The 22,229-nt window shown below is 47.1% G+C and overlaps 1 protein-coding gene across 2 annotated transcripts in view; it reads left to right on the top strand.

The window, feature by feature from the left end:
* Window positions 1-22,229, top strand: part of ZFP91 (ZFP91 zinc finger protein, atypical E3 ubiquitin ligase) — a 124,302-nt gene that overhangs the window by 58,445 nt on the left and 43,628 nt on the right. For both annotated transcript variants that reach the window (XM_077454705.1, XM_077454704.1), the window contains exon 4: window positions 20,609-20,648. In XM_077454705.1, coding sequence (XP_077310831.1) covers window positions 20,609-20,648 — 40 coding nt within the window. The remainder of the gene's footprint in view (window positions 1-20,608; window positions 20,649-22,229) is intronic.

The following is a 22,229-nucleotide window of genomic DNA, read 5'->3' as shown; positions in this document are numbered from 1 at the left end:
TGATAGGTGGGACTGGTATGCGGTACTGATGGGCATTTATGGGTGGCACTGGCTAATTATGCCTGCCACTGATAGGTGGCACTGATGGGCACTGATAGGTGGGCATGGATGGGCACTGATGGGTTGCACTGATGACACTGGTTGGTGTCATTGCTGGGCATCGCTGATGTCTTTTAGTACATACTGGTACCGATCAGTGCCCATTTGTGGGCACTGATTGGCACAGATTGGGCATTCATTTGAACATGTGGATGGCCATGGGGTACATACCTGGCCATCCACATGTTGCCCCCTTCCCTGGTGGTCCTAGTGGCATCCCTGTCCAGTGTGGTCATCCGAGGAGGGCTGTGCTGATAAACGATCAGCGCAGACCCCTTCCTGTCAGGAGAGCCGCCGATCAGTTCTCCTCTAATCGCGTCTGTCAGACGAGAGTGAGAAAAAGGTGATCAATGGCTCTTCCTGTTTACATCGTGATCAGCCGTGATTGGACATGGCTGATCACGTGGTAAAGAGCCTCCGCCGGGGGCTCTTTACTGAAATTGGTGTAGCGGTGTGTCGGACGGACACACCGCACTACAGATCGGCGCGATGCGCGCCCCCACGGGTGCATGGCGGGTGTTATCCTGAAGGACGTCGTATGACACCCAGTCAGGATAACCAAACCACTGCCCGGGCCGTCATTTTTCTATAGGTCGGGCAGGAAATGTTGACAAGCTTCAGTACCCTATATTTTCCATAGGCGATGATTTAAAAAGGTCCCCATAGGTCATCGGTTTAGCAATATGGAGGAAGTATGTGGTAGAAATATTGCTCTCGCTCCAGCGTGCACATCGATTTGTAACGTGTATCACATTCAATGTTTTTATACATACGTGCCCCCGACGCATGCGTATACATTCATATGTGTGTATATGTGTGTGTGGGGGGGGGGGCAGGGGGGCTTTTATGTGCTTGGGTGTAACTTTAATTTTTTTTACCGTTTAAAAAAAAGTTTAACTTTTTTTTCCCGTCACATTGGGGGGAAAAAAGTCACCTATGTGATGATGTCAGGGGGCATGCGTGCACATTATGGGGGTGTGTGAAAGCAATGGGGCAGCAGCGCAGCCACCAGAATGCTTGCATCTGACAAGCAGGGGTCAGATATAGACACACTTGCGATGGCTGCAGTCATCGAGAGTGTGTGTAAAACCCCCGTTGTCAGGTCCATGCGATATTAAATAATATTTGGTTGCCATTCACATTGTGATTATCATGTGCTGCGCAGAACTTTTAATAATATAAGAGACTGAATGGGTTTGTTTCCAGGTGCAGGTCTCCACAGGTGGAAGCAATGAATTCTCTGGCAGCTCAGTGGAATCAGTACACCCCGGTCTATGCCTTTCAACCCCTGAATCTTCTGCCTACTTTGCATGATCAAGATGGAGGGCATTCTGGTGATCCTTATTGCTCCAAGTTGGCAGATGTGGTAAACAGATCTGGTACGACTTTGAGTCTGTGATTCCTATGATTCTCCAGGCTGGGAAGTCTGCTTCAAGCATAGTCTATCATTGGACTTAAAAGTCTCATTTCACTTGGTGTAAGTCTAAGGGGGTTAAACCCCAGGAGCTTCTTCATGGGGCGAGTCCTCTCCTTGCTGTATTTGGGTCTAGACCAGAGTGCTGAGAGTATCAAGGGTCAAGTCTCTGATCTTTCTGTTCTGTTTCAGAGACCGTTGCCCTCTCACTCTTTGACTAAGACCTTTGTGCCATGCAGTTCCCACTTTCCATTTTCTTGTGACTAATTGGTTTCTTAATCTGTTTCTCTGTTTCACAAGCTGCCATTTTAACCCATTAGAGACATTTCTCACTTCATTCTCACCCACAAGGGTGCTTTTTATGTAGCCATCGCCTCTTCGAGATGGGTATCTGAAGTGTCCTCTTGCAAAGATCTCTTTTGATCTTGCATACAAGGTGATATTGAGACTTTCTTGGCTATGGTAGTCTCTGGCTTTCAGTTTAACCAGGATATTGTTCCACTTTACTTCTGTCTGTTCTCTGCTCATCTGGTTCTGTCCAGCTCAGTAGATTTCTTCAAAAAGGATTGTAAAAACACCCCCCCCCCCCCCTTTTTATTGCTTGAACTAGATGGTCTTGTCTTTTTTTTTTTTAACCAGACTATGTAACTGTAAAGGCTTTTTTTTTTTTGGATGTGGCTCAAGCTTTGTCGGTCTACTTCTCAGCCATTGCTTCTTTTAGGAAGATATTCCCTTTTTTTGTCAATCTGAATGACCCCTGGAAAGGCATCCTAGCTTCTCGTTAGATGTCCCTATGTTGATTGAGCCCACGTTCAAGCTTATGGTGTCACGTATTGGCTTCCATCCTTTTCAGTCAAGGTGCGCTCCACCAGTTCTGTGAGGCTAGGTTCACAGCTGTGTGGGTGGCTCCCGCTGCGGGTCTGCATCTGTTTCAACCACCCGCAAATACTCTGGATACGTGTGGGTGTCATTAATCCTAATGTCATGCTGCAAACACTGGAAATTGCACCCGCACTGGGAACCGCAATGCACATGTGATTCCCGTGCGGACTGCTTCAGGGACCTTTTCCCTGAGTTTGAGGAGGCACGGCAAGTGTGACCCTAGCCTAAGTGCTTTGTGGACGTGTAAGGCAGCCACCTTCTGTTCAAGCATTCAAGTTCTTCTATCTGTTGTTTTTTTAATTGGGCTTGTTAAGAATTGCTGTGTTGCCTACTCCTCACTGATTTTGGATGTCCGAAAGTTAAGTCTGCCTGTGTCCTCCAATAGACAAGAGAAAATCCATAAGATAATTTTCTTGGAGTCTATTGAAAGACACAGGTCACACTCCACTGTGTTTATGATCATGCTCCTCTGTACAGTGAAGTGATCAGGATTTTGTTTTTCTATTACACATTTTTCTTGCTTATACCAATGAATTTCATTGGTATAAGAAACCATTTTTACTAAATTAAACTGATTCATTCAGTGTCTTTTGTTGTGATTAGCTGTGATTGGCCAAAGATAATCACATGGTACAGATGGGCTGTGATTGGCCCTGTCTGTACCATGTGATCACTGTGACCAATCACAGCTAGCAACACAATTGTATACAATGGATGGCATGAAAGGAAGCAATCCATTGTTTACAATTGCTATTAGATCTGCTGTAATAGGTCACAGCGAATACCTGACACTGGCAGTGGGCCGGTACAGTGATCAGTCAGACGTCCAATTAGGAGGAGGAAAGTCCTGTCCGGTCTATAGCAGATTGAAGATGTTAAACTGAAATGTATTCTTCTTATGTTTTGCTTTTTCTGGTTGCTTTCATCCCCCCTCATCAACATGCTAATAAAATGTTTAAATAAAACTGTTCCGTTTTCATCTCATACCTTATTTTAGACCCCGTGACATCTCCCTACTTCTCTGTGCAATGCAGTCAGATCATGGCTCGTGGGAAGAACTGACAGGGTATTGTACATAGACTCCTTGAAACATCACAGCATTCTGCCTCAGTACTCAAGAGCCCTGATGCAAGCAGTGGATTGGCTCATGGGAAGAGGTTTAGCAATATCATGTTCCTCCATGAGTGGGCCTGACGCCTTTCCAAAACCATAATTTTTTTGCTAGAAAATTACTCAGAACCCCCAAACATTATATATATATATATATATATATATATATATATATATATAATCTCTTTTATTTGTATTATTATTTTTTTCTACACTGTCCCCCTAATTTTTTCTTTTTGATCACTTTTATTCATATTACAAGAAATGTAAACATCCCTTGTAATAGGAATAAGGTATGACAGGTCCTCTTTTGGACAACATCTCCTCTACCCTGGAAAGCATGAGATCAAAAAAAGTAAAAAAAAAATCAATCTCAGTTTTCCAGGAAAAAGAACTGGCAGTGTTTACATCTGCCAGAGCCGTAAGTGACATCATGACGTCGCTTCTGACCTCCCAGGGTCATAGAGATGGCCAGGGACCATCCGGCCCATGGCCAGCTCTATGGTAACCTGATTGCATGGGAGAGCCCAGAACGTCCCCTCCTGCTTCCTGTAAAAGCAATCCAGCGGCTGAAAATGGAATCACTGGCTGAAAAGAAAAGATATCTGAATGATGCCAGTAGCTGCAGGCATCATTCAGATATTACCACTTCAACCTAAGGACATCATATAATGTCCTACGGGCGGGGAAGTGGTCAAGAATGCTATTCTTTGATCAGCGATAAAATCAATCTTCTGTTCTCTGATGTCTGAGCTAAGGCACTGCCTACCAATCATTCTACTCTCCAATAATAACAACCATCTTAACCTCTTCAGCCCCGGAAGGTTTTACCCACTTCATGACCAGGCCACTTTTTGCAATAAGGCAGTGCGTTACTTTAACTGACAATTGCGACACTGTACCCAAATAAAATGTATGTCCTTTTTTTTCCCACCACAAATAGAACTTTATTTAGGTGATATTTGATCAACTGTTTTTTTTTTTTTTTTTTTTTTTTTTTTCTTGCGCTATAAACAAAATTTAAAAAATCAAATTTCTTCATCAATTTAGGCTAATATATATTCTGCTACATATTTTTGGTAAAAAAAAATCCCAATAAGCGTATATTGATTGGTTTGCACAAAAGTTTAGCATCTACAAACTATGGGATAGATGCTTTTTTTTTTTTTACTAGTAATGTTGGCGATTAGCGATTTTTAGCGGGACTGCGACATTTCAGCTGACAAATCTCACACTAATTGACACTTTTGGGGACTGGTGACACTAATACGGTGATCAGTGCTAAAAAAAAAAATACACTGTCACTGTACTAATGACACTGACAGGGAAGGGGTTAACAGAGGCATCAAAGAATTAAATGTGTTCCCTGGGAGTGCTTTCTAATTGCTTAACTTTTAGCAGAAACATGTCTCCATCTTCCCCTTTCACAGAAAGGTGATCTGCCTTGTTTACATAGGCAAGTGAAAGAAAAATAATGTTGCGCTGAAATTAATATGACCCTGTGAAACTTGTATCAAAACATCACAGAAAATTACAATAAGTCTCAATAAAGTGCAAAATTAAAATTATACAGAAATGTGTGAAAACTTGGTCAAGAAATCACAATAAAGTACAAAGTGAATAGTCCAATATTGACACTGGATAAGTGATACTGGTGTAGATCTCGATAAGATCTATACGTTAAAACGAATGTGTATAAAAACAATTAAACAACAGTCCCATAAGTTGCGGAGAGAAGGTCCATGTGAAAAGTGACTAATTCCACGTAATCAAGTGTCACTACTTTACAGTGCCCGAAAAGGAGAAATACTGCCAACACCACCACCCGTAAGATTTGAGGCTTACCAGAACTCACAGACTTGGGAAAGCATATGCCTCACAAGTCGTTATAGGCTTTTGTGATAACTGCGGCAGATCTATGCTTCGAACCGGTCACCAATGCTTCACTCAGTATGGTTTTTACGCACTCGTTGAAGATATGCAGCAGATTGATAGACGGAGGGAGGATGACCATCAAAACTCCACGTGTTCATGTATGGTAAACCATAACGAAATAAACTTGCATAGTGTAGTAACGTTTAGAAAATATATAATCGTGCGAAGTATAGATTAAAAACACTCACATTTGTGAAGTAAAAAGCAGGCTTATTCGAGTATGTCGCAAAGAACGGCATGATGTGGTTGATAGGGCCACAGAACGCGCTTCGTCCTCCATACACCAACGATGTGTGGCATGCTTTCAGGTTGCCATATAGGAAGGAAATGCCCGTTGATAGCTTCAGAAAATTATAACAACTGCAGATTAAAATAAAAAGTTACTATTTACTAAATAAAACAGAAAAATTGCTTATGTGTCAACTATGTATCTTATATATACAGTGTGTGTGTATGTATATATAGATATATATATCTCACAAAAGTGAGTACACCCCTCACATTTTTGTAAATATTTTATTATTTCTTTTGATTTTTACAACACTGAAGAAATTAAACTTTACTACAATGTAAAGGAGTGAGTGTACAGCTTGTATAACCGTGTACATTTGCTGTCCCCTCAAAATAACTCAACACACAGCCATCAATGCCTAAAACTGCTGGCACCCCTAAGTGAAAATATCCAAATTGGGCACAAATTGTCAATATTTTGTGTAGCCACCATTATTTTCCAGCACTGCCTTAACCTTTTGGGCACAGAGTTCACCAGAGCTTCACAGGTTGCCACTGGAGTCCTCTTCTACTCCTCCATGATGACATCATGGAGCTGGTGGATGTTAGAGACCTTGTGCTCCTCCGCCTTCCGTTTATGGATAACCCACAGATGCTCAATAGGGTTTAGGTCTGGACACGTGTTTGGCCAGTCCATCATCTTTACCCTTTTCTTTAGCAAGGCAGTGGTCATCTTAGAGGTGTGTTTGGGGTCGTTATCATGGTGGAATACTGCCTTGGGGCCCAGCCTCCAAAGGAAGGGGATCATGCTCTGCTTCAGTATGGCACAGTACATGTTGGCATTCATGGTTCTCTCAATGAACTGTAGCTCCCCAGTGCCAGCAGCTCTCATGCAGCCCCAGACCATGACACTCCCACCACCATGCTTGAATGTAGGCAAGACACACTTGTCTTTGTACGCCTCACCTGGTTGCCGCAACACACGCTTGATACCATCTGAACCAAATAAGTTTATCTTGGTATCATCAGACTACAGGACACGGTTCCAGTAATCCATGTCCTTAGTCTGCTTGTCTTTAGCAAACTGTTTGCAGGCTTTCTTGTGCATCATCTTTAGAAGAGGCTTCCTTCTGGGATGACAGCCATTCAGACCAATTTGATGAAGTGTGCAGCGTATGTTCTGAGCACTGACAGGCTGACCCCCACCCATTCAACCCCTGCAGCGATGCTGGCAGCACTCATACGTCTATTTCCCATAAACAACCTCTGGATATGACGCTGAGCATGTGCACTCAACCAAGCGGTTTAGACATGAATGGCTGTGTGTTGAGTTATTTTGAGGGGATAGCAAATTTACACTGTTATACAAGCTGTACACTCACTACTTTACATTGAAAAGATATAATAAAATATTTACAAAAATGTGAGGGGTGTACTCACTTGTGTGAGATCGTGCGTGCGTACACACACACACACACACACACACACACACACACACACACACACACACACAGTATCTCACACAAGTGAGTACACCCCTCACATTTTGTAAAAGTGTACAGCTTGTAACGGTGTAAGTTTGCCATCCCCTCAAAATAACTCAACACACAACCATTAATGTTGAAACCGCTGGCAACAAAAGTGAGTACCCCAAGTGAAAATGTCCAAATTGGACCCAATTAGCCATTTTCCCTCCCCGCTCTCATGTGACTTGTTAGTGTTTACAAGTTCTCAGGTGTGAAGGGGGAGCAGGTGTGTTAAATTTGGTGCTCTCATTCTCTCATACTGGTCACTGGAAGTTACAGAATATTGGCATGTATTAAAAAGGGGATTAACTCCAGAGATAAAACAATAATTCTCCCGCTCTACAAGACTTTGGTCCGGCTGCACCTGGAGTATGCTGTCCCGTTCTGGGCACCAGTCCTCAGGAAGGATGCACTGGAAATGGAGCGAGTACAAAGACGGGCAACAAAGCTAATAAAGGGTCTGGTGAATATTAGTTATGAGGAAAGGTTGCAAGAACTGAACTTATTCTCTCTGGAGAAGAGACGCTTGAGAGGGGCTATGATTGAATTTATAAATACCATACTGGTGACCCCACAATAGGGATAAAACTTTTTCTCAGAATGGAGTTTAACAAGACACATGGCCACTCATTAAAATTAGAAGAAAAGATGTTTAACCTTAAACTACGCAGAGGGTTCTTTACTGTAAGAGCGGCAAGGATGGAGGAGGGCATCGATGGCTTCAAAAAACTATTAGATAAGCACCTGAATGACCACAACATACAGGGATATACTATGTAATACTGACATATAATCACACCCATAGGTTGGATTTGATGGATTTGTGTCTTTTTTTTCAACCTCACCTACTATGTAACATGGCACCTCATGGCAAAGAACTCTGAGGATCTGAAAAAAAATTGTTGCTCTACATAAAGATGGCCTAAGTTATAAGAAGTTTGCCAAGACCCTGAAACTGAGCTGCAGCACGGTGGCCAAGACCATACAGTGGTTTAAGAGAACAGGTTCCACAGGCCTCGCCATGGTCAACCAAAGAAGTTGAGTGCACATGCTCAGCTTCATATGCAGAGGTTGTCTTTGGGAAATAGATGTATGAGTGCTGCCAGCATTGCTGCAGAGGTTGATAGGCTGACCCCCCCCACCCTATCAGCATTCATACGCATCACATTGGTTTGCATGGTTGTGCCATTCAGATTTTCCTGTTAGATTTAGAGTGACTGCACTTTCAAATTGACTTGCAGTGCAAAGTGGATTTGCCTTTCATAAATAACCCGCTAGGTGTTGTTATTTTGAGGGAATAGCAAATTTACACTGTTATACAAGCTGTACACTCACTACATTACATTGTAACAATTTTCATTTCTTCAATGTTGTCACATGAAAAGATATAAGAAAATATTTACAAAAATGTGAGGGGTGTACTCACTTTTGTGAGATACTGTATCATTTTTTTTTTTACAAAAGTGGAGTTTTCCTTTAACCACAGAGACATGTGTATTGGACCTGAGCTAAGATGTGTACAAGGCTTAGTTTTACACTTACAGAAATTGGGTCCCCCGTGACAGAATGCACCAGGAGACTGAAGAACCATGGATGTCTTCAACAGAAAGATGTGGGGAACCGTTGGAGTAAATTAAAGAAGTATAGCCAACTCCAACTATACTGCAGAAGTGCTGAAGAGGAAGAGTTTCAGGAGGCATAGTCAGTGCAGGAAACACACCACAGGTGATATCCTCACTGCTTGTAGGCAAAACGGAATCTGTCGTGCTTAGAAAGTGAAAGGACAGAAATGAGCAGAAGTGGCTTCAATCCAGAAAGGTATAGAAAGAGATGGGCAACAGATAAGCAGCACTCATAACATAAATTGGAATGCCAAAAAAAACTATTTTTTGCATTGCTGAGGTTATAAAATAAATGCATATGCTGTGACTTTAGAACCATTGGTGTAAGGCCTAAATGTGGCAGGTGGGCCTTATGGTCAAGCTTCTGCACATATGCTTTAATGTGGCTCCAAGGTTCTGTCACAAGAGCACTCACAGCACACTGGCTGAGCTGCTGGTCACTGTGGTCAGGAACCAGCAGGACTGGCTCCTGATCATGTGCCTATCACAGTGATCACCTGATCAGAAAGGCACTTACACCCCTCCCCCCGGTGTTGACACCCACTGCAGTGGCTGCCAGGAGGAGGTAGCAAGGGGTTATGGTTGAAAGTGTGCAATTGCCTAAAATGTATTTTAGGTTGTAGCATTAACAGTACAGTACACTGAAAATAAAACACCTGAGCGTTATCATTTAGAGGAATGTCCACATACTTAACCACCTCAATCCCTTCCTGCCCAAGCCAATTTTCAGCTTTCAGCGCCGTCGCTGTTTAAATGACAATTGCGGGGTCATGCTACACTGTACCCAAAACAGAATTTGTATCAATTTGTTCCCACAAATAGAGCTTTCTTTTGGTGGTATTTGATCACCTCTGCAGTTTTTATTTTTTGCTAAACGAATAAAAAAAAAGACAGAATTTTGAAAAATATAAAAAGTTTTTCTTTTACTTATTTACAAAATTTTATAACAGAAACAAATTTTCTCCTTCACTGATGGGCACTGATAAGGTGGCACCAATGAGGTGGCTTTGATGGGCACTGACAGGTGGCAGTGATGGGCACTCATGGGTGGTGCTGGTGGGCACTAATTGGCGACACTAATGGGCACTGAAAGGCTGCACTGATGGGTACTTATGGGTGGCACTGATATGCGGTACTGATAGATGACATTGTTAAGCATCACTAATGGCACTGGCAGGTATTGGGAATAGGCACAGATGGGTAGCTGCCTGGGCACTGATTGGCAGCTACCTGGGCACTGATTGGCATTTCCCTGGTGGTCTAGGGTGGCATACCTGGTCATCCAGTGTGGTAGCCATCCCTGGTGGTCCTGGGCGGGCATCCGAGAGGGGGCTGCACTGATAAACAATCAGCCCCGGCCCCTCCATCAGGAGAGCTGCTGGTCGGCTCTCTTCTACTCGCATTTGTCAGAAGCGAGTGAGGAAAAGCCGATCAACGGCTCTTCCTGTTTACATCATGATCAGGTGTGACTGGACACAGCTGATCACATGGTAAAGAGCCTCCGTCAGAGGCTCTTTACCAAGATCGGTGTAGCGGTGTGTCAGACTGACACACTGCACCACCAATCGCTGCGGGCGCACAAGAGCGGTGGTTCTGGGAGGCCATCATATGGCATCCACCCAGAACGTAAGTCGCGCCACCCAGCCTTCATTTGATTTCCAGCGGGTGGGAAGCAGTTAAAGAGGTTGTAAACCTCAGAAAAAACAAACAGAAAAAAACCTGCAAGACAAAGGCATACTAGCATGCTAGCTCATTATGAAATACTTTCCTTAGAATGATGCCCTGCAGCGCCGCCCGCACTCCGCTCCCACGGCCGACATCTTTCACCAGAGTTGCTTCTGGGTTTGTGCGGTCACGGCACGGGTTCTGAAGAAACGGCACCAGAGGGCTATTTCTTCAGTGCACATGCGCCGATGACGTCGGCAGCAGTGTATATAGTGAATATCTCCTAAACTGTGCAAGTGAACTCTGATAGACAAGCAGTGTTAAAGTGTCCTTGTGCTGGGCAGCAGCCAGGCTCGCTGGTTAGGGGTAGCAGCATCCTTCTATAGATGACTATAAAAATAGAATATTTTTCAAATGCATGAAAAGTAGGGTCCCCTTTGGTGAGAAACCAGTAGGAGAAAAGATTGGGGATGGAGAGGAGACCTCTTTAAAGTTAAATGGCAGTGGAAAAGTCAGGACTGTACTGTGTGAAAGAACTGTGTAGATCTCAGAACTGGATAGACAGAAACACAATTTCCATTGCCAGCCTTGAGCATTGCACTGGCTTATTTACAATGTCTACATTAAAAACAACAGGAATATAGACGTGGCATTTAAAGTGGACTGTGGAACTCCAGAATTTTTTTTCTCTTTTATTTTTATTTTTTTGTGATGAGGTATGATGTATAGTGATGGACGAACTTCCGACGGGACGTTTCGCGAACGCGAAACGCGAACGGACACAAACGTTCGCGAAAACGACCGTTCGCCGCGGGCTCCATTGACTTCAATGGGAGGCGAATTTCGCAAACCTTTAGGTCGAATTTGCGGCCACGGGGTAATTATTAGGGGGTAGCACGTAGTCCCACCACCTGGACAATAGCATAATACATGTATGAGGTGAATTTGGGATCGATAACTACAAGCATTTTTTTTTTATTTGGGAAATTGTTCTGACAATTCAGGACTATGGAGCTAATGAAGGCAATGGAGGAGAGGGAAGGTCAGGGACCAGGGTAGGCAAACAAGAGGGTGCAGGAGATACAGAGCACTGACAGCAGCACCGTAATACAGAGCACTGACATCAGCACCGTGACATACAGCGCTGACAGCAGCTCCGTGACATACAGCGCTGACAGCAGCTCCGTGACATACAGCGCTGACAGCAGCTCCGTGACATACAGCGCTGACAGCAGCTCCGTGACATACAGCGCTGACAGCAGCTCCGTGACATACAGCGCTGACAGCAGCACCGTGACATACAGCGCTGACAGCAGCTCCGTGACATACAGCGCTGACAGCAGCTCCGTGACATACAGCGCTGACAGCAGCTCCGTGACATACAGCACTGACAGCAGCTCCGTGACATACAGCGCTGACAGCAGCTCCGTGACATACAGCGCTGACAGCAGCACCGTGACATACAGCGCTGACAGCAGCTCCGTGACATACAGCGCTGACAGCAGCTCCGTGACATACAGCGCTGACAGCAGCTCCGTGACATACAGCGCTGACAGCAGCTCCGTGACATACAGCGCTGACAGCAGCTCCGTGACATACAGCGCTGACAGCAGCACCGTGACATACAGCGCTGACAGCAGCTCCGTGACATACAGCGCTGACAGCAGCTCCGTGACATACAGCGCTGACAGCAGCTCCGTGACATACAGCACTGACAGCAGCTCCGTGACATACAGCGCTGACAGCAGCTCCGTGACATACAGCGCTGACAGCAGCACCGTGACATACAGCGCTGACAGCAGCTCCGTGACATACAGCGCTGACAGCAGCTCCGTGACATACAGCGCTGACAGCAGCTCCGTGACATACAGCGCTGACAGCAGCTCCGTGACATACAGCGCTGACAGCAGCTCCGTGACATACAGCGCTGACAGCAGCTCCGTGACATACAGCGCTGACAGCAGCTCCGTGACATACAGCGCTGACAGCAGCACCGTGACATACAGCGCTGACAGCAGCTCCGTGACATACAGCGCTGACAGCAGCTCCGTGACATACAGCGCTGACAGCAGCTCCGTGACATACAGCGCTGACAGCAGCTCCGTGACATACAGCGCTGACAGCAGCTCCGTGACATACAGCGCTGACAGCAGCTCCGTGACATACAGCGCTGACAGCAGCTCCGTGACATACAGCGCTGACATCAGCACCGTGACATACAGCGCTGACAGCAGCTCCGTGACATACAGCGCTGACAGCAGCTCCGTGACATACAGCGCTGACAGCAGCTCCGTGACATACAGCGCTGACAGCAGCTCCGTGACATACAGCGCTGACAGCAGCTCCGTGACATACAGCGCTGACAGCAGCACCGTGACATACAGCGCTGACAGCAGCTCCGTGACATACAGCGCTGACAGCAGCTCCGTGACATACAGCGCTGACAGCAGCTCCGTGACATACAGCACTGACAGCAGCTCCGTGACATACAGCGCTGACAGCAGCTCCGTGACATACAGCGCTGACAGCAGCACCGTGACATACAGCGCTGACAGCAGCTCCGTGACATACAGCGCTGACAGCAGCTCCGTGACATACAGCGCTGACAGCAGCTCCGTGACATACAGCGCTGACAGCAGCTCCGTGACATACAGCGCTGACAGCAGCTCCGTGACATACAGCGCTGACAGCAGCTCCGTGACATACAGCGCTGACAGCAGCTCCGTGACATACAGCGCTGACAGCAGCTCCGTGACATACAGCGCTGACAGCAGCTCCGTGACATACAGCGCTGACAGCAGCTCCGTGACATACAGCGCTGACAGCAGCTCCGTGACATACAGCGCTGACAGCAGCTCCGTGACATACAGCGCTGACATCAGCACCGTGACATACAGCGCTGACAGCAGCTCCGTGACATACAGCGCTGACAGCAGCTCCGTGACATACAGCGCTGACAGCAGCTCCGTGACATACAGCGCTGACAGCAGCTCCGTGACATACAGCGCTGACAGCAGCTCCGTGACATACAGCGCTGACAGCAGCACCGTGACATACAGCGCTGACAGCAGCTCCGTGACATACAGCGCTGACAGCAGCTCCGTGACATACAGCGCTGACAGCAGCTCCGTGACATACAGCACTGACAGCAGCTCCGTGACATACAGCGCTGACAGCAGCTCCGTGACATACAGCGCTGACAGCAGCTCCGTGACATACAGCGCTGACAGCAGCTCCGTGACATACAGCGCTGACAGCAGCTCCGTGACATACAGCGCTGACAGCAGCTCCGTGACATACAGCGCTGACAGCAGCTCCGTGACATACAGCGCTGACAGCAGCTCCGTGACATACAGCGCTGACAGCAGCTCCGTGACATACAGCGCTGACAGCAGCTCCGTGACATACAGCGCTGACAGCAGCTCCGTGACATACAGCGCTGACAGCAGCTCCGTGACATACAGCGCTGACAGCAGCTCCGTGACATACAGCGCTGACAGCAGCTCCGTGACATACAGCGCTGACAGCAGCTCCGTGACATACAGCGCTGACAGCAGCTCCGTGACATACAGCGCTGACAGCAGCTCCGTGACATACAGCGCTGACAGCAGCTCCGTGACATACAGCGCTGACAGCAGCACCGTAAGCAGCCCCAGGAGGAAGTCAGCACAGCACAGGGATGGTGTGATCCCCTCATAATAAGAACCCCCAGGAGGAAGTCAGCACAGCACAGGGATGGTGGGAGCCCCTCATAATAAGAACACCCAGGAGGAAGTCAGCACAGCACAGGGATGGTGGGAACCCCTCATAATAAGCAGCCCCAGTAGAAATATGACACCGCTCAACCTCTTCAAAGAGGAGGGTAGGGGCATATAGTACGGTGTGCTTTTTTGGGTCAGGGAAGTGAGCCAAATGAATTAAGAAGGTCTGTGTGCTTGATTCCAAAAATTGTTTATAGACATATACATGGTCTACTGATCACATGTGTTGAATTCCTCCGAGATCCATGCCTCATTCATTTTTAGAAATGTGAGGTAGTTAACACTGTGGTGAGCTAGGCGAGTACGCTTATCGGTCACAATCCCCCCTGCTGCGCTGAACGTCCTTTCGGACAGGACACTGGATGAGGGGCAAGCCAACAGTTCGATTGCAAATTGGGCAAGCTCTGGCCAGAGGTCAAGCCTGCCCACCCAGTAGTCTAGGGGTTCATCACTCCTCAGAGCGTCCACATCGGCCGTTAACCCAATGTAGTCGGACACCTGACGGTCTAGGCGTTCCCTGATGCTGGATCCGGATGACACCTGTCGATGGGTCGGCTGAAAGAATGACCTCATATCCGAAGTCACCAACACATCTTCAAACCGGCCTCTTCTTGCAGGCGCTGTTGGATTGGTACCCGCAAATCCTTCTCTGGGAGTGGGAATTGCTCCTCTGCCAGCGCACGCAAAAGCAGAATGCAGCATTTCTCGAAGCAAGGCCTGGAAGTGCTGCATTCTGACAGCCCTCTGCGACGGCGGTAACATTTCCGCCATTTTGTGTTTGTACCGGGGGTCTAAGTACGTTGCCACCCAGTACTGGTCCTTGACCCTCATGCTTTTTATACGGGGGTCCCTATTAAAACACTGGAGCATGAAGGCCCCCATTTGCACTAAAGTGGAAGCGGTGTGGTGGCCTGGCTCCTGCTCATCATCCAGGATAATGTCGTCCTCTTCATTCTCCTCTCCCCATCCTCGCACAACAGGGATCCCAGAAAGGTTTAAAGCATGCTCTTCTTGCTCCTGCTCATCCGCCCCGGCACCATCCTCCTCTGACTCCTCATCAGACTCCTGTTGTTGACTTGTCTCAGATAGAGTAGCCCCCCCTGGGAATTCATCCAGCATTGCGACTTCCTCATCTTCCCGCTCCTGCTCCTCCACAGCCTGATCAATGACACGACGCAATGCACGCTCCAGAAAGAAGGCATAAGGTACCATGTCACTGATGGCGCCATGGCTGCGACTGACCAGTTTGGTGATCTCCTCAAATGGCCGCAGAAGTCTGCATGTGTCGCGCATGAGCAGCCACTGGCGCGGTGAAAAAAAACCCAGCTCCCCAGAACCGTTTCTTTCGCAGAGTTCATACAGGTAGACGTTAACTGCACGTTTCTGCTGGAGCAGCCTATCAAGCATATAGAAGGTTGAGTTCCATCGCGTCGGGCAATCGCAAATAAGACGTCTGACCGGCAGATGGTGTCGCCGCTGAATGTCAGCAAGGCGAGCCATGGCCGTGTAAGATCTTCTGAAATGGGCCGAGATTTTCCTTGCCTGCCGCAAGATGTCCTGGACCCCAGGGTATTTGACAAGGAATCGCTGCACGACCAAGTTTAAGACGTGTGCCATGCACGGCACGTGCGTGATTTTGCCCTGTTTCAATGCGCTAAGCAGATTGGCACCGTTGTCACACACCACTTTACCAACTGTCAAATTGAGCGGTGTTAGCCACTCATCTGCCTGTGAACGCAAAGCTGAAAGGAGTGCCGGGCCAGTGTGGCTCTTTGCTTCCAGGCACAACAGACGCAGCACGGCATGGCAACGTCTCACCTGGCATGTGGAATAGGTTCTGGGGAGCTTGGGCGGTGCAGTGGAAGAGACGCTAGCAGCGGAAAAGGAGGAGGCAGCTGAGGAGGAGAGGGAGGAGGATGGAGTAGGAGGAGGAGAAGAAGAGTCAGGCCTGCATGCAATCCGTGGCGGTAAAACCAAATCTACACGGGTGCCACGGGTTACATGCTTGACGGCCGTCAGAAGGTTCACCCAGTGGGCAGTAAAACTGATATACCTTCCCTGCCCGTGTTTGCTAGACCACGTGTCTGTGGTCAGATGTATCTTGGCACCGACACTGTGTGCCAGAGATACATTCACTTGCCGCTGAACATGGCCATATAGCTCTGGGATGCCCTTCTCTGAGAAATACTTCCTTCCTGGGACCTTCCATTGTGGTGTTCCAATGGCCACAAATTTGCGAAAGGCCTCCGAGTCCACCAGTTTATATGGCAGTAGTTGGCGGGCTATGAGTTCTGACAAGCCAGCCGCCAACCGTTGGGCAAGAGGGTTATCCGGCGTCATCATTTTTTTACGCTCAAACATTAGGCCCACGGAAGCCTGCCTTTTTGCAGAAAAATGTGAGCTTGGCGTGATGGAAGGTGGAGTGGAGGACAATTGTGAGGAGAGAGGAGAAGGAGAAGTAGAAGACGAGGCTGGACGGTGAGAGCCTGCAGTGTGGCTTTGTGTGTTCCGTTGCTCCCACTGGGCTCGGTGATGGCTGCTCATGTGCCTTCTTGGTGATGGCTGCTCATGTGCCTTCTTAAGGCGGTCGTCCCTAGGTGAGTATTGGGCTTACCGCGACTAACGCGTTGACTGCAAAGATTGCAGATGGCAACGCTATTGTCAGCAGCGGACACGTTAAAAAAAGCCCACACTGCGGAGCCATGTGCCGGTGTCCTGGGAGCGCCAGATGTGACCGTACATGGTCGATGACTCGCTCCTGATACATTTGCAGTCTGCTTTGTCCCTGCTGTGCAATGTAAGTCATTGCTGCTTCTCCTCCCTATCTGCTGGTCCATATCTCCCTCTGAACTCCCCTCCTCTTCCTCTCTTGTGGGCACCCACGTGACATCACTAGACACGTCATCATCAACGTCACCTTCCCCACCGCTATAAGTAGAGTAGGCAGCAACACCGGGGACCAACCTCCTCCTTGGGCTGATCTGGGTACTGGCGTCAGACTGCTGAGTAGCGCTTGTTGCTACCTCCTCTTCCTGATCCAATACCAAGAGTGGCTGCGCATCAGAAATGTCCTCTTGATATGGATCGGAAAATAATTCCAGTGACTCAAGCGGAAGGTATGTGGTGGTGGTGGTGGTGGTCGTGTTGTTGGTGGTAGTGTCTTTGGGGGTGCACATAGCAGAGAGTGAAGAAGAGGGTGCAGATCGAGAGGATGAGGAGGGTGCAGAAGAGTAAGGCTGAGCGAGCCACTCAACCAAGTCTGGTGCATCCTTTAAAGTAATTGAACGCACCTTCTGCAACTTCCCACTTTGGCTCAAGCCTGTTGCTCCTGCCCTACCCCTACCACCCCTGCGGAAGGGCCTGCCTCTTCCTCTGCATGTCATTTTTTAAATGACCCTGTGACAAAACTCTTAGTCCCTATACCGCTGAAGGACTGCTGCAGTATAGGTGAGCGGTCAGCAGTGGTGCACGTCAACCCTATCTATTGTGGACCTATAGCGGTCCTTACAGAACAGCAGACTGTACCGCACTCAAGCCTATGTACCGTAGCACCCTATACCAAGTTACCAGTCCTTATAAGAACTTTTGTGGACCAAGCAGGTTGTGTATTAGTGTTTAGCAGACTGTACGTCAGTCCCTATACCGCTGAAGGACTGCTGCAGTATAGGGCAGCGGTCAGCAGTGGTGCACGTCAACCCTATCTATTGTGGACCGATAGCGGTCCTTACAGAACAGCAGACTGTACCGCACTCAAGCCTATGTACCGTAGCACCCTATACCAAGTTACCAGTCCTTATAAGAACTTTTGTGGACCAAGCAGGTTGTGTATTAGTGTTTAGCAGACTGTACGTCAGTCCCTATACCGCTGAAGGACTGCTGCAGTATAGGGCAGCGGTCAGCAGTGGTGCACGTCAACCCTATCTATTGTGGACCGATAGCGGTCCTTACAGAACAGCAGACTGTACCGCACTCAAGCCTATGTACCGTAGCACCCTATACCAAGTTACCAGTCCTTATAAGAACTTTTGTGGAACAAGCAGGTTGTGTGTTAGTGATTAGCAGACTGTACGTCAGTCCCTATACCAATGAAGGACTGCTGCAGTATAGGGCAGCGGTCAGCAGTAGTGCACGGCAACCCTATGTATTGTGGACCGATAGCGGTCCTTACAGAACAGCAGACTGTACTGCACTCAGGCCTATGTACCGTAGCACCCTATACCAAGTTACCAGTCCTTATAAGAACTTTTGTGGACCAAGCAGGTTGTGTGTTAGTGTTTAGCAGACTGTGCGTCAGTCCCTATACCGCTGAAGGACTGCTGCAGTATAGGGCAGCGGTCAGCAGTAGTGCACGGCAACCCTATGTATTGTGGACCGATAGCGGTCCTTACAGAACAGCAGACTGTAACGCACTCAGGCCTATGTACCGTAGCACCCTATACCAAGTTACCAGTCCTTATAAGAACTTTTGTGGACCAAGCAGGTTGTGTGTTAGTGATTAGCAGACTGTACGTCAGTCCCTATACCAATGAAGGACTGCTGCAGTATAGGGCAGCGGTCAGCAGTGGTGCACGTCAACCCTATGTATTGTGGACCGATAGCGGTCCTTACAGAACAGCAGACTGTAACGCACTCAGGCCTATGTACCGTAGCACCCTATACCAAGTTACCAGTCCTTATAAGAACTTTTGTGGACCAAGCAGGTTGTGTGTTAGTGATTAGCAGACTGTACGTCAGTCCCTATACCAATGAAGGACTGCTGCAGTATAGGGCAGCGGTCAGCAGTAGTGCACGGCAACCCTATGTATTGTGGACCGATAGCGGTCCTTACAGAACAGCAGACTGTACTGCACTCAGGCCTATGTACCGTAGCACCCTATACCAAGTTACCAGTCCTTATAAAAACTTTTGTGGACCAAGCAGGTTGTGTGTTAGTGTTTAGCAGACTGTGCGTCAGTCCCTATACCGCTGAAGGACTGCTGCAGTATAGGGCAGCGGTCAGCAGTAGTGCACGGCAACCCTATGTATTGTGGACCGATAGCGGTCCTTACAGAACAGCAGACTGTAACGCACTCAGGCCTATGTACCGTAGCACCCTATACCAAGTTACCAGTCCTTATAAGAACTTTTGTGGACCAAGCAGGTTGTGTGTTAGTGATTAGCAGACTGTACGTCAGTCCCTATACCAATGAAGGACTGCTGCAGTATAGGGCAGCGGTCAGCAGTAGTGCACGGCAACCCTATGTATTGTGGACCGATAGCGGTCCTTACAGAACAGCAGACTGTACCGCACCCAAGCCTATGTACCGTAGCACCCTAGACAGACCAAGTTACCAGTCCTGATAAAGAGCTTTGTGGAACAAGTGAGTTGTGAATGATTAGCAGACTGCAGCAGAAGGGCAGCAGTCAAGTATAATATTCTTTCTATATTTGGAAGAAAGAATATTATACGTGTACAAGCCTATTACCGTACCACTGATACCAGTCCTGAAAAGAACCTTTGTGGAACTAATAGTAACAGCAAGTCTTTAAAATTATCCTCACTGCCTGACACACTGCTTCCTGCCTGTCCCTATACAAATTGGCAAAAAAGAGTAGGCTGGAACGATTAGCTGGAACAGCTCTTTTGTGGACCTGATAGTAACAGCTAATGATGATGATGATGATGATGATGAAGAAAGACTAATCTGGCTGAGCTGTCCCTAAAATAGCAGCATACAGCGCTCTGTCCCTTTATCTAAACTGACAAAAGAAACTCAGGCTGCTGACCTAACACCTATACCAGTCCTGAAAAGAACTTTTGTGTACCAAATAGCTAGCGTTTTCTCTGTCCCTACTCCACACAGGATCCTTTCCCTACAGTGACAGAAGAAAGAATGTAAAATGGCCACCGGATCGGGTGTATTTATAGGTTAGGGGGAATGTCCAAGTGTCCATGAGCTGTCATGTCTCAATTGGTTGTCCTGTAACACATGATAAACGTGTCACGAAAGGTTAAAGTTCTTGTATACATTAAACACGTAAGTCCGCCGGGGCGAACGACGGAAAAAGGCGTTCGAACCCGCGGACGGCGAAAGTCGGAAATTCGCCGCGAAACGACCGCCGGGCGAACCGTTCGGCCATCACTAATGATGTATAAACAAATGATCTCCTAATATTGCTTATACCAGGTCCAGATCGCTGTGGTGTAAGGTAAAAATCCTATTTAAATTCATGCCAAAAGTACAGCTGGTGCTGATATGACGCTGACATGAATGTTCCTTTAAAATGTATTTTACTACTATAGCAGAATGCACAATACTTTACAATACTTTACTCTCAGAAGGAATGCTTGTGAGTTCATGATTCTTGTTTTGTGTTTTACAGAGATAGATGAGGGACCGTCATCGTACACAGCTGACATGAGGTGAGAAATCCAACTCCTAAAGTAAGCCTGTCCCTCCGGGTATTGGATGCAATCTGGTTTCTTTTGTGCAAGCTGGGTTTAGATTGTTTTGTAAGCATGCAGATCCAGTGATAAAAAAAGGGTTGTCTCTCTGAGGATTTATTAACAAAATCTTATATATTAAGTTGTTACATATTTTTAGCCTTATACAGCCCATGCATGTAACCATCCACCGACTCAGAATCGCTTGCTGTGACACTTATAATCAAACATAAATAGATTTTTTTATTCAGAATTATATACTAAAGTACAACATATAGTTCTTTCTTCCCAGCTGAACTGAGCGGGATTGATTCTAATTGGTTCTAATTGGTTCTGATCAGTCTGAGATCGAATGACCTGGAGTAGGGTAACAAATTGGACATGAAAATGTCCTCTAAGATATGTTCCATGCTTTATTTCTGTGGTGGAGACAAGGTTCATGGCATCCTGAGATATTGGTGGGACAGAGTTGGTTGTGAATGGGTGAGTATGTGTTTTGTATGTCTTTTGCTACTGTTTTTAGTTAGTTCATTGGAAATGTAGCCTTTTTGGTATGGCTTGTCCAGATCCCTTCCCCTGCCGCCACTGTTTTGGTTTTGGGGGGATTGGGTGGTATTGCCGCTGTTTACAAAATAATATCAGTGGGCTATCTTGGCCTACAGGGTAGGAAATATATATATTTTCACATTATATACTTTTGTATTCTCCATGTAGGATGCTGTAATGTTTATTCTGCTTTGTATTGCTGAAAATTAAATAAACACCTTAAAAAATAAAAAAGTAAAACATATGATATTCTTATGAATGGCCTATGAACATTTTATGAACTATCCAAGCTACACAAGTGTATCTTCACATTTATCCAGTGGGTAGAGGTTAACTCATGTGGATGGTGCATTAGCATTTGTTTGCGCCACAATTTCAATTGTTGTTTGTGCATGCAGCTGTCTTTACTCCAGCTCTAAAACTGAGAATTGAGCGATCGCATTACCACTAATCGCTCAGTTCTTGGTCTGCTCAGATCAGAAAGTGTTGACTGTCGGTCATCACTCTCCGCTCTCCTCCACAGCTCTCATTACATAGACATAGGTTGAATAAAGACACCAGCCTATCCGGTTCAACCTGAGTGAGTGTGGGTGCATGTGTACAATTGTCCTTATCCCTGTACATTGCATCTCATTAAGATGCTCATCTATTATATTATTATTTATTTAGGGGTCCCATATAGCGCCGTCAATTTTACGCAGCACTCCACACATACATCGCACACCCCCCTTCGGTCCCTACCCTCAAGGAGCCCACAATCCAAGGTTCCCATTCATATACTAGGGCCAATTTCGGATAGAAGCCAATTAACCTACCTGCATGTCTTTGGAGTGTGGGAGGAAACCGGAGTACCTGGAGGAAACCCACGCAGGCACAGGGAGAACATGTAAACTCCAGGCAGGTAGTGTCATGGTTGAGATTCAAACCAGCGACCCTTTTTACTGCTAGGCGAGAGTGCTATCCACTACACCACTGTGCCATTGGAGCGCCGGGCTTAAGATGAGGCGGGTACAG

Source organism: Lithobates pipiens, unplaced genomic scaffold (genome assembly GCF_037356315.1).
Source record: "Lithobates pipiens isolate NorthernLeopardFrog02 unplaced genomic scaffold, aLitPip1_a1.2 Scaffold_25, whole genome shotgun sequence".
Taxonomy (NCBI): domain Eukaryota; kingdom Metazoa; phylum Chordata; class Amphibia; order Anura; family Ranidae; genus Lithobates; species Lithobates pipiens.
This window is presented reverse-complemented; position numbering and strand designations above follow the sequence as displayed.